This window comes from Gymnodraco acuticeps, unplaced genomic scaffold (assembly GCF_902827175.1).
Source record: "Gymnodraco acuticeps unplaced genomic scaffold, fGymAcu1.1, whole genome shotgun sequence".
NCBI classification, from domain to species: domain Eukaryota; kingdom Metazoa; phylum Chordata; class Actinopteri; order Perciformes; family Bathydraconidae; genus Gymnodraco; species Gymnodraco acuticeps.
This window is the reverse complement of record NW_022990400.1, coordinates 514,221-527,252: the sequence shown is the minus strand read 5'-3', so window position 1 is coordinate 527,252 and position 13,032 is coordinate 514,221. Positions and strand designations below refer to the sequence as shown.

The window sequence follows — 13,032 nt, the reverse complement described above, 5'->3', positions numbered from 1 at the left end:
GGGGGTCCTAATATTGTTGCTCTTGGGGTTTCACAAAATCCTGCCTGTTAGACATTTTCTGGTAAATAATTTTGAAGAGGCTCCAAAATGTTAGACACAACAATGCCAAATTGAGATACTTCTACTAGCCTTTTGGAGCCCTTTTGAACCCTATCCCTATTCTCAATCAAACTGCTACTTCCAATGTCTCAAATAAACAACCCTGCTCAACTATTTACATATGCAACCCGTACAAAACATCCAACATCACACATTTTGAAAACAAGTGTTGGAGTATCAGAGGGTGGATTATTCCTTTACAGCCATGCCAACCACACCAAATATGCAAAAAACACCAAACCAGATCAAAAGCAACCTTTTATATGAACTCACCCTGCTGATGCCTTAACGACCTCGGATCCAAATTGTGCGTCTCTTTTCCGCTCTGAAGCCCTGGAAGACTCGGTCCTAAAGCTAGGCGGCAGTCTGGGATCAGGGGCTGAACAACAAAGGCATTTTTGTTCGAGTTAAAAAGCTGTGTAGTCCATAAAAACAGTCACTTATTCTACTCAATGTGTGTTCAAGCTCACTTGTAGGTGTTGTAGACTGGTTGTCCTCTTCGTTTAACGTACTCAACTGTCTTTTGAATTCTGAAATCAAAAGAAAACATGGAAGAGAGATTACACATAAAAAGCTTGAAGTTTAAATGCGACCATGTTGTGTTGTTTCTCTGCTTTTATGAGGAAAACCAGCAGGGGGAGGCATGTGCTCACATATTGGTGAGGTTTAGTCACTCAGTGGAGCATCCCTTTTGATTTTGTACCTGCATCTTGGTCACTGTGAGAAGGTATGGCAGCTTGGGAAATATGAGGCTGAGAAGGAGGAGGAGGAGGCCCAAAGGATATGAGAGCAGAAGGAGGGCTGAGAGAAGGTAAGGGCGTCTGCAGTGCAGCAGGAACCTGGGGTCTCCAGGACGGAACAAATGCAGAGCCTCCCTGGAGCCTCTGCTCTGAAGAAGGGCCAGGGTGCACAGAGGCTGAAGCTGACAGAGAGGAACACGTGGGAAAGAGGAAGGAGGAAAAGGATAGAGGGAATTGAAGATGGAATATAAATGACACATAACTAAAGTATATTTAGCTAAATAAGTTCAGCAAGCATTTTCTCCTATGTTGTTTTTCGTAGCAGTCACTTAGCTCAGTGAGTAACTAGGTAAACAACAGGTAGTGCAGAACATGAACAAATGTCCAAGGAAGCAGCACATGAGGAGCCAAGAGCAAAACAAGGTAAATGGGAAAAGCATGGGATGGGGATGGATGAAATGGATGACTTTTGCTAACCCCTCTATAAAGAAACTCTTTAAAGAAAGAACATTTGAACCTTTGCAGACCAGTTACATGCCTATAGCAGGATAGGACCTCTTTAATGTTTCTCCTTAACTCAGTAGTTTCCTAAAACAGCAGGTCACTAAAGCTTTTAACAAACGTTCAACTGACTCAAATAGTCCAATTGTATGGGACTATTTTCAGCTGCGGATTGATCCAACTTTGGTGTTCTAGTGAGTATTTAAGGCAGCAGGAAATTGTACGTGGAATTGAGTCAAAAGGAAAATACAGCATGTGAACAAATCTAAATCCAATGAGAGTCATGACCAAATCCTGACCTGTTCAAATCCACTTGGGCACTGGGGCATCAAATAAGCAGTGAATCTAAATGAGTCTCAACTCATTCTATCTGAAGTCCTCATCATCATGATGACTGATGAATGTAATTATAAATACCATGTTAGCACAGGAGAGGAGGAACTGGGTTTAGATAAGAGGAAATGAATGACACACAGGTAGAGCAGGGAGGGTGAGGCTGAATAACAGTGTGCTCTGGGTTAAAGGTGGAGCATTACATGGCGTCTCTATCGGCTTTTTCTGTGGCACTGCAGGCTTTCCAGGGTCCTTGGCAGAGAGATGCAGGAACTTAGGAGAAATGGCAGGTTGTGCTAGAGGAGCCTGAGATTTAGGAGGCCTCCATTCACTCTGCCAGGAAGCTGGAAAGAAAAGGGAAGAACATGGAGGGATGAAGGGAGAAACAGAAGTGACAGGTATTTGAATTGGAAGGTGGGAGCTAGCCTCTGACAAGACCCTCCCTGTACCTGTCTCTGGGGCCGAGGGCAGGCTGGTGGGCCGGGTTAGGCCAGAGCCCGGCTCCCCCACTGAGAGGGGGCGAGCTTTAGGGTTTCTGGGAGCAGGAGGAGGTAGAGGAGGGCAGGAACTGAGAGGAGCTGAAGATGAAGCGAAGGAGGAGAACGGAGAAGAAAAGGAAGGGACACTGGGACAGGCTGAGAAAGCAAGACAAATGAAAGAAATAGAGAATAATCATTTGTAATTTAATAAATACAAATAATAATACAAAAGTCCCTGTTCATTTATTGTATTAAAAATGCACTTAAATGAATGTCATAGCAGTGTCAAATGGGCAAAAATGTACATGTCGCCAGGGTGTCATGTCTCCATCACAGCATAAATACCTGAGACAGATAAAAGCTGAATGAATGGCATATCTTTAAATATGAGCTTATGTCCATCTTTTCTATTTAATGGGAAAGCAGCATCAGTCCGAAAAGCTCATTAAGACCACTGAACAGCACCATATGTATACCGTCATTTGAATAGTCTTGTCGATTAGAAACCAATCACATTCTTTTTATTTAATGATGTAATACCTGTTTGGGAGGTACCAGGGAAAGTGGGAGTATGTAGAGATGGATCAGAGGGTGAGGCAGAGAGGAAAGAGGTGGCTTTAGGAGGGGTGAAGGTAAAAGCTTCCAGGCCCTCAGCTGGAGTGGAGCCACTGTGGAAGCTGTGGGGCCTCCGCGGAGCTGAAATGGGCCCTGAAAAGATAGCAGACAGGAAGTGGTGGAAGTGAGAGGAAAGGGGAGAGAGGGAAGACAAACCCAAAGACAGGAAGAGGAAAGGACATCACTCAGTGTTGTAAAGTAAAGCCACAATGTAGGCAAGCTTTCCCTGACAAACCACAAATGGAGCCACCGGTCTTTACTGGCCTTACAGCAGAGGTGGAAGAAGTACTCTCTACTTCTCTACTGAAGTGTAAGTAGCAATACTGCAGTGTACAAATACTAAGTTAGAAGTGAAAGTCCTCTATTCAGAATGTTTGAATTCAAAAATACTTGAAATGAAAGAACCTGTTATGGAAAGCCCCAGATATATTTTTTTAATGTATTACAATTATTGGTGCAATAATGTGTTCATCGCTTCAATGTTGCATTTGGTTAAGGTGGGTTTATGAATTACTTTATACACTATTGTGTAGCCTAACCTATAATAATATATAATAATGTGTGTTGATTTATATTTTTGTATTAATAACCTAAATCTGGAAAGTAACTAGTAACTAAATCTATAAAATAAAAGTAGTGGAGTACAACATTTGCCTACAAAATTTATTAAATAGAATAATGTAAAAATACTTAAGTACCAGTAGCATACCTACATTTCCTACTTAAATACAGTACTTGAGTGAATGTCTTTATTTGCATTACACCACTGCCTTACAGTGTGTGGATGGTGATGGAGACCAGTTGAAAGACGGAGGTATTTCTACACACACATTGTCAGCGAGAGGCCATTGTTACTACACTGTGGTTACTCATGGAGACAATGACTGGAGGCTGAAAGACTCAAATTGAGGGCATTCCAACTTATCAGCCCGGCAGGACACTACAATGACAACATATTACATTACTCCAGATCACATGTTTTAAATTCATGGACTTTTTCTATTCATTTGATTCCATCAACCAAGGTATTAAATGACACTGATTTCTGTATGTGGTGAAGAATCCAGATCTGATTAAATCTGATTTTAGGCCAGTTCCAAGTCTAAATCAAAACAAACTAAACGAGCTGAACTACAGGACCAGCCAGTTACAATGCACAAATGATATGGTTTGTATCCTAATGGTTTAATACATTTAAAAAGTGTCAAAATCTAAATAATGTCAGTGTCAAGCTCAAAGAAATACATTCATATTGCTGTTTTTATGGTAACATCAATTCAAACTCAATAATGTCAATTCAACGTGATGTCCTTTGAGCTGCTGGAAAGCTCCTAATGTGGAAAACCTGGGTTTAAAGTGTTGAATTATTGACAGCAAATGGAAGCAACTAGGTACAAATTCATTAGAAACTGGTTTCAGTTTAAAAACATCAGCAATGAATGACTGGATATGAACATTTGAACTACAGTATGTACATGGAACCGATGCTGAGAAACGTTATCAAATATATATATATACATATCTAATATTCCTGGAAACCATACACACTGAAAAAACGGAACCATTGACTTTAATTTAGGTTCAACTTAATATTATAGCTTTCAACTAACGTAATACAGTTGTGTGAAATGTGTTGACGTAATACATCAAATTAAAGTCAACGGTTCATGTTTTTTCAGTGCAGAGTGGTAGGAATTAAATTCCACAAGTAACAGAGAAGTGTAGGACCATCAAATCTGACCCTGAGTGACCACACAGGATGAGGAATATCTGGTAACCGATACCTGATCCGGCAGCGGGCTGGAAGATTTTGGGAAGTGCAGGAGGGTGAGCACGAGTAAAGGCTGGCAGTGAGTAGGCATAGGGGGAGGGCCGGGCCTGGGGGCCAGTGCTCGGTGGTCGGATGCATAGAGAGGATGGAACGGGGGGGGTCTGGGGGTTTGGGCAGAGGAGGCTGAGATGGGGCTGAGATGGTGGAGGAAATGCCAGAGGTCGCTTTCCAATCCATCTCTGAGGATGAGCAGAATGGAAGGACAGGGTGAAGAGAAAAGATGGAGAGAGGGAGGAAATGAGGAAAATAAGAAAAAGGAGGATGGCAGAGCAGTTGAACACAGAATACAGATGGATGAAAGTGGAGATGTAGGAAGGAGTTGTACAGCATATTTGAGGAAACACACGAGAAGGTGAGGAAGTGAAAAGGGGAAGAGCAGTGAGATGGACAGTGATAGTAGGTATGTGTTTATTGTTGGCTTTTCTGGCAAAGATTAATATGTTTTAATATAAACATATTAAATAAATTAAACAGATGCTTAAAGGGGCCCTACCATGCTTTTGGGCTTTTCCCTTTCCTGTAGTGTGCATGATGAATTAAGATGGCTTGTGTGCATGTAAATGGTCAAATCCCTGTGTTCCCTACAGGGGGAGTTTCCAACACATTGTACGTGATAGGCTAAGGGGCGGGACCTCTGTAAGAGGTTGACCAATCACAACAGAGGGGCCAGCTAACCAATCAGAGCAGACTGGGCTCTGGTTTCAGACAGAGGCAGTATGAGAACATTAAAGCATGGAGACATGTAGAGACACTACACACTGATATTAAGTTGAACATTAGCATAATAGGGCCCCTTTAAGATGAAACAAAGTGCAATTTGGCAATCGGAAGGTGGTACAGTGGATCCGTGGACACACAGTTACCTGCAGGACCTGATTCCATTGCAGGCCTCCAAGCCAAATCATGTACTCTCATGAAAGAAGAAGCAGAGGCTGTTAGAGGAAGAAGGAACAGGAGACATACAGATTATGTGAAAAGGGAACTGAGTTTTGAACATAGGAAACAAAAGGGGAAGCAGCTGGAGAGGAAACAATTGAAATAGAAATATAAAAGGTGAAAGGGAGATCCTTAAAGTTAATAGAGATGACGGCAAACATTGTAGTGTTGAAGCTGCAAATGACAGTGCACACATTCCCCTGCTTAATCTACAGCAACACTTTGTTTGACACAGATTCATTTGGAAGCATGTGCAGTGAGTAGCCGCTGTCCACAGGCTTGGGCTATGTGTTGAAAAAGCAGACAGCATTCAGTCATAAAAGAGCATGACAAATATAAGACGGGTCAAGTAGTACGTGAGATGAGTTTCCAACAGACAGATGGACTGACAGAAAACACGCACATCCAAGACCGAACAAATGATCTAACAGGCAAATGGGGACTCAAATCTGGTCTTTTAACAAGCTAGGATGCCATGTCATAGACAAAGAAATGGTATGGGTCTTGGAATTTCATTAGAGAGTAGAGAGTGCACAAAAAGAGTTGTTACAGTAGGCAGTTGGAAAGCTGGAGGTGTGTACATTAATAAAAAGAAGCAATAGAAACATTGGGTGAAAGCTTCTCATGTTGAGCCAGGACTGACCGAGGCTTCCCAGGTTATAATTATACACTTTGACAGCAGCAGATTTCATCAGCTGTGGCTTAATAACCCTGGGAATAATTGAGGAAAACTGACATTTAAATGATCTGTTGTCAAGATTGTATACTCAAAAGGGTATAATGTGGTTTCCTCCATCAGATCGCGTCAGTCCTGTTTCAAGGGTTGCTTCCTTCCGTTTATATCTCATTCAGCTCATATCAGTACTTATAGCTCATCAACTTTAAGTCGTTGAATTAGGACCTTCAGTATCAGTCTCACCAGTGACATGAGAAGCCGGTCCGAAGCTGGCCCTCCTCTCCTCGCCACCTTCATCATCACTGTCTGCAAAGTCATCCAGGTTTCCAATGTCACTCTGTTTCATGCTCAACAGACTGGCCAGACTCTGCATGTCCTCATCTCTGTGGAGAGCAGAACAAAACATTAGATGACTCTCGGAATCTTGCCAAGTATATTTGTCTAACATCCAGTCAGAATATGTCTTAAAACTTGACATACTAACTTAAGAAGTAACAATACACTGAGATATAGGGTCTTGTTTTAAACAATGCATCTGAATTATCTTCAAAGACTGCTTTTAAGCCTTTCTGGCTTGTTTTGTAACACAACATTTATTGATTCTGGTAAATATAGTTCAAAATAAGTTTTCCCAGGAAATGACAAGTTATTTATTATGTAGATATCCCGTCTTATTTCAAGAAATCTTTCCAAACACATTTTCCATTGTTCTATTGGCAGGTTTTTGTACTTGTTTTTGGAGCAGCATTTCTTTCAGTGCAAGGAAAATCCAAATCGGTATTAATATTTTAAGAGATTGATTTAAATTCCGGGATACAATTTGACAATTACTGCTTTTAGTAGGTGGTATTCAATATGCTTCTGAGTTGATGACTCACGTGGCTTTGCCCTCTTTGAGGAAGATGCAGGACAGGTTCAGTTTCAGAGTGGCCTCCACCACTTTGACGGACATCGGTTTGAGCTTCAGCGTCACATCGTACTGGGCCGGCGTGGCACTGGCAAACTTCTTCATGTTGACGTCTGCCGATGCCAACACCTTCCTACGGCCTTTTGTCTCCTGTAAATAAAACCAATGAGAAGAAAGTTCAACACAGAAACATTTTCCTTCCTTAGTATTATGTTCTGATTAAAAGTGAATTCAATGAGAAAACCCCGATCCTGCAGACTCACATTTTCAATGACAAAAGTCCAGTCCTTGTCCTCAAACTCCTCTGCAGTAGGTTCCTGTTGACAAACAAATAAAACACACACTTCCCATCAGTAATCCAACAATGTATAAACTGCTACCAGGGATGGAAGAAGTATTCAGATTTTTGACTCGAGTAAAAGTAGCGAACTCAATTGTAACAATACTCTGATACATATAAAATGCCTGCATTCAAAGTCTTAATTAAGTAAAAGTACAAAAGTATCCGCAAAATGTACTTGAAGTACCAAAAGTAAAAGTACTTGTTATGCATAACGGCCAATTTCAGACTCACATATATTACATTTGTATATAATGATAATTGATGCTCATTACAGCTGGTAAAGGTGGAGCTAATGCTTTAAATAGTGCTGCTGGATATCTAATGTCAACGTTTATTGAAGAATGTATTTCTTTTTTGTATTAGTAAAAATCTGAATCTGAAAAGTAAATATGAATTAAAGGAGTCAGATAAATATAGGGGAGTAAAAAGCACAATACTGGTTGCCACAATGTAGTGTAATAGAAGTATAAAGTAGCATAAAATGGAAATACTCAAGTAAAGTACTAGTATTAGGTACTTAGTTATATTAAACGACTGAATGCTACTACTTTGATTCAGCCTCTTACCTTGAAGAGTGTGACGTTGATGTCCAAAGTCTCTGGAACCTGCCACAGCACCGTGCCTCTGTAGGGGTTTCTGATCCCGGGCTGCCAGCTGTGGAGCTGAGGAACAGAACACAGACACAAAGGACTCGGTCTCTACAGCTGCTTCAGTGTCCTCCGGACTGGACTGAGACACGTTGCAGTAATATTACCATTAAAGAGGTTCAACTTAATATTATTGCTTTCAGCTAACCTGATACAGTAATGTGAAATCTGTTGACATAACACATTTAATTAAAGTCAACGTTTTTCAGTCGGTATTTAAGCATTTCCAGAGCTCACTTTAAATACAAGACTAAGGTGTATACTCTTGGAACCATGCAAACAAGAACACATTTCATCAAATGTTCACTCGTTATCGAATGATATCAACAGGCCGTTATTGGGGGCTTATATTTAGGGCTGGCTCAGGCTAGTCTTGAACCAGCCCCTAGTTATTCTGCAAGGCTTAGCCTGTCAGGGGGCTTTGACTTTCACCTTTCATCTCTCCTCTCTTTCTCTTCTTCTGTATTCAGTCATGTCCACCTCTTTTTGCACTTATGTCCAAAAATGTATGTTAGTAACTATTCATTTTATACATAAACACATGCATTTTTCTAACATTTGGACTGTTAATATAGCAAATTCATTATCTTTGTAATCTATAAACTCAACATCTATTTCAGGTCTGTCCAGGAGAGGGGTCCCTCCTCTGTTGCTCTCCTTTCATCTTTCCCTGTCAATAGTGCGGGGGTCTACAGAGGGTGCCGTATGCTGATCTAATTGTGATTGATTGATTTGAGGTAATATGGCCCTACTCTACCTCCTAGTTGGCTCAGTAGGAAATGATAATCTACTGGTAAACTGTGTCACTGCGAGAAGGTTCTTAACTGTTAGCCGGTGACCTGCAGTAGCTGTATTCATTATGAAGAAGCAACAGAAGAAGTTATTACTGATATCAATTAGCTAGTAGCTGTCTAGTACAAAGCGTCTTTTTTTAGACCAATGTATTATTGCACAATCATTGTTATGGAATAAACTCAACGTAATGTAAAAATGAACACAATTTGGTTATAGAGGAGGTCCTGGTGGATGACATGTTAGTTAGTGTCCTTTGTGAACCCTAAAGCCATCACAACTCTACTTCTAATTAACCATAGTACTTATTTTAACCCAAACCACCATTTTTTATTTAACCAAGAAATACGTAACAAGTCATATTTAAATTCACAACGCTGACCACGTGTTTAAACCATTTCACTTTCACAGCGTGTGCCGGGTCGGTGCAGATTGGCCCATACGAAGCATTATAATGGTGGTGATAACAACCCATGACAGCTATGCCATGGGCTCATAACATTCAAAATGAAGGACATTTGAACCAATATGAGCCCTGTGAGACCATTTTAATTCCTCTCATGTGGTTGTTCTCTGCTTCCTCACCTTCGTGCCGTGACGTCTGTTCCTCCTGATCCACACCACTCTCAGTTTGTCTGGTTGCCTGTAATCACAGAAGAGCACAAATACCATTTTAGTGTTTTCCAAGTGTTCCTTAAATCACCTTTTTTCCATACACCAAGGTAGAGTTTCCTTTCTCTTTGACTGCTGTGCAAATAAATTGTAAATGTTAATGGTAAAGGAATGCATTTATATAGCGCTTGTACAGTCTTTAAATAAAGTTCTATAGTAAAAAGTGACTAGACAAGACTGGGCTTGTTACTGAACTCCCTCTCTTGTTCACTCCATTCACTATTCTATACATATTTAATATTGAATAGTTCACTTTTTAGTGGGCAAGAATATTGACATGTGTGACTTCTTTGATTCATAATAATTGTAGGGCTATCACTGATACTGCTTGCAAGTAAAAAGCAGTGGACATAAATAGACAGGCAGACAGACAGACAGACAGACAGATAGTGAACACACACACACACACACACACACACACACACACACACACACACAGGAGCAATAAGGGGGAATCAAGCTCAAAACAAATGTCAACACAAAACAGCAATGTGCATGTTTTCTGGAACAGTTTATGACAAACCTATGAGGTCACCATTATTGGTGATTGAAACAGAAAGTATTACATTTTATATGGCTGCAATGATTCCTACAATTAACACCAGGCACGTACACACATAGACATCAAAGTGGGCTTGAGCCCCTGCCCTTTTTCTTCCTCCAGAGAAAGTGCCCTTTTTCCCCCCTTTTTTATTTTTATAAATGAATATATATCTACTGCTGTTTGCGCACAGTTTCCCTTTCCAACATATTGATTGAATACAAAATATCAGGTCGGGAGATTAGACTGTGAAGTTCCGTAGCTCTCCCTCCCCCCCTCCACGTCTCAGGGTAGCAGCACCTCCCACCTTACAGTCCCTTCAGACAGACAGGTAGCAGCACCTCCCACCTTACAGTCCCTTCAGACAGACAGGTAGCAGCACCTCCCACCTTACAGTCCCTTCAGACAGACAGGTAGCAGCACCTCCCACCTTACAGTCCCTTCAGATAGACAGGTAGCAGCACCTCCCACCTTACAGTCCCTTCAGACAGACAGGTAGCAGCACCTCCCACTTTACAGTCCCTTCAGACAGACAGGTAGCAGCACCTCCCACCTTACAGTCCCTTCAGACAGACAGGTAGCAGCACCTCCCACTTTACAGTCCCTTCAGACAGACAGGTAGCAGCACCTCCCACCTTACGTCCCTTCAGACAGACAGGTAGCAGCCCCTCCCACCTTACAGTCCCTTCAGACAGACAGGTAGCAGCACCTCCCACTTTACAGTCCCTTCAGACAGACAGGTAGCAGCACCTCCCACCTTACTGTCCCTTCAGACAGACAGGTAGCAGCACCTCCCACTTTACTGTCCCTTCAGACAGACAGGTAGCAGCACCTCCCACTTTACAGTCCCTTCAGACAGACAGGTAGCAGCACCTCCCACCTTACAGTCCCTTCAGACAGACAGGTAGCAGCACCTCCCACTTTACTGTCCCTTCAGACAGACAGGTAGCAGCACCTCCCACCTTACAGTCCCTTCAGACAGACAGGTAGCAGCACCTCCCACTTTACAGTCCCTTCAGACAGACAGGTAGCAGCACCTCCCACTTTACAGTCCCTTCAGACAGACAGGTAGCAGCACCTCCCACTTTACAGTCCCTTCAGACAGACAGGTAGCAGCACCTCCCACTTTACAGTCCCTTCAGACAGACAGGTAGCAGCACCTCCCACTTTACAGTCCCTTCAGACAGACAGAGAGCAGCACCTCCCACTTTACAGTCCCTTCAGACAGACAGAGAGCAGCACCTCCCACTTTACAGTCCCTTCAGACAGACAGACAGCAGCACCTCCCACCTTACAGTCCCTTCAGACAGACAGGTAGCAGCACCTCCCACTTTACTGTCCCTTCAGACAGAGAGGTAGCAGCACCTCCCACTTTACTGTCCCTTCAGACAGACAGGTAGCAGCACCTCCCACTTTACAGTCCCTTCAGACAGAGAGGTAGCAGCACCTCCCACTTTACTGTCCCTTCAGACAGACAGGTAGCAGCACCTCCCACTTTACTGTCCCTTCAGACAGACAGACAGCAGCACCTCCCACTTTACAGTCCCTTCAGACAGACAGACAGCAGCACCTCCCACTTTACTGTCCCTTCAGACAGACAGACAGCAGCACCTCCCACTTTACTGTCCCTTCAGACAGACAGGTAGCAGCACCTCACACTTTACAGTCCCTTCAGACAGACAGGTAGCAGCACCTCCCACTTTACAGTCCCTTCAGACAGACAGGTAGCAGCACCTCCCACTTTACAGTCCCTTCAGACAGACAGGTAGCAGCACCTCCCACTTTACTGTCCCTTCAGACAGACAGGTAGCAGCACCTCCCACTTTACAGTCCCTTCAGACAGACAGACAGCAGCACCTCCCACTTTACTGTCCCTTCAGACAGACAGGTAGCAGCACCTCCCACTTTACAGTCCCTTCAGACAGACAGGTAGCAGCACCTCCCACTTTACAGTCCCTTCAGACAGACAGGTAGCAGCACCTCCCACTTTACAGTCCCTTCAGACAGACAGATAGCAGCACCTCCCACTTTACTGTCCCTTCAGACAGACAGGTAGCAGCACCTCCCACTTTACAGTCCCTTCAGACAGACAGGTAGCAGCACCTCCCACTTTACAGTCCCTTCAGACAGACAGACAGCAGCACCTCCCACTTTACTGTCCCTTCAGACAGACAGGTAGCAGCAGCACCTCGCACTTTACTGTCCCTTCAGACAGACAGGTAGCAGCACCTCCCACTTTACTGTCCCTTCAGACAGACAGACAGCAGCACCTCCCACTTTACTGTCCCTTCAGACAGACAGGTAGCAGCACCTCCCACTTTACAGTCCCTTCAGACAGACAGGTAGCAGCACCTCCCACTTTACAGTCCCTTCAGACAGACAGGTAGCAGCACCTCCCACTTTACAGTCCCTTCAGACAGACAGGTAGCAGCACCTCCCACTTTACAGTCCCTTCAGACAGACAGGTAGCAGCACCTCCCACTTTACAGTCCCTTCAGACAGACAGGTAGCAGCACCTCCCACTTTACTGTCCCTTCAGACAGACAGGTAGCAGCACCTCCCACTTTACTGTCCCTTCAGACAGACAGGTAGCAGCACCTCCCACTTTACAGTCCCTTCAGACAGACAGGTAGCAGCACCTCCCACTTTACAGTCCCTTCAGACAGACAGGTAGCAGCACCTCCCACTTTACAGTCCCTTCAGACAGACAGGTAGCAGCACCTCCCACCTTACAGTCCCTTCAGACAGACAGGTAGCAGCACCTCCCACTTTACTGTCCCTTCAGACAGACAGGTAGCAGCACCTCCCACTTTACAGTCCCTTCAGACAGACAGGTAGCAGCACCTCCCACCTTACAGTCCCTTCAGACAGACAGGTAGCAGCACCTCCCACTTTACAGTCCCTTCAGACAGACAGGTAG

At 43.4% G+C, this 13,032-nt stretch overlaps 1 protein-coding gene across 8 annotated transcripts in view; it reads right to left on the bottom strand.

Moving 5' to 3' along the window:
• Nucleotides 1-13,032, bottom strand: part of LOC117551778 (EH domain-binding protein 1-like protein 1) — a 57,424-nt gene that overhangs the window by 25,654 nt on the left and 18,738 nt on the right. For 2 of the 8 annotated variants that reach the window (XM_034224810.1, XM_034224816.1), the window contains exons 2-13: nt 9,485-9,542; nt 8,027-8,122; nt 7,381-7,434; nt 7,089-7,267; nt 6,454-6,593; nt 5,462-5,530; nt 2,693-2,860; nt 2,123-2,308; nt 1,877-2,017; nt 803-1,021; nt 570-629; nt 373-478 (exon numbers count right to left, since the gene is read on the bottom strand). In XM_034224810.1, coding sequence (XP_034080701.1) covers nt 373-478; nt 570-629; nt 803-1,021; nt 1,877-2,017; nt 2,123-2,308; nt 2,693-2,860; nt 5,462-5,530; nt 6,454-6,593; nt 7,089-7,267; nt 7,381-7,434; nt 8,027-8,122; nt 9,485-9,542 — 1,476 coding nt within the window. The remainder of the gene's footprint in view (nt 1-372; nt 479-569; nt 630-802; nt 1,022-1,876; nt 2,018-2,122; nt 2,309-2,692; nt 2,861-5,461; nt 5,531-6,453; nt 6,594-7,088; nt 7,268-7,380; nt 7,435-8,026; nt 8,123-9,484; nt 9,543-13,032) is intronic. The other 6 variants (XM_034224815.1, XM_034224817.1, XM_034224811.1 and 3 more) reach the window with 5 other exon arrangements.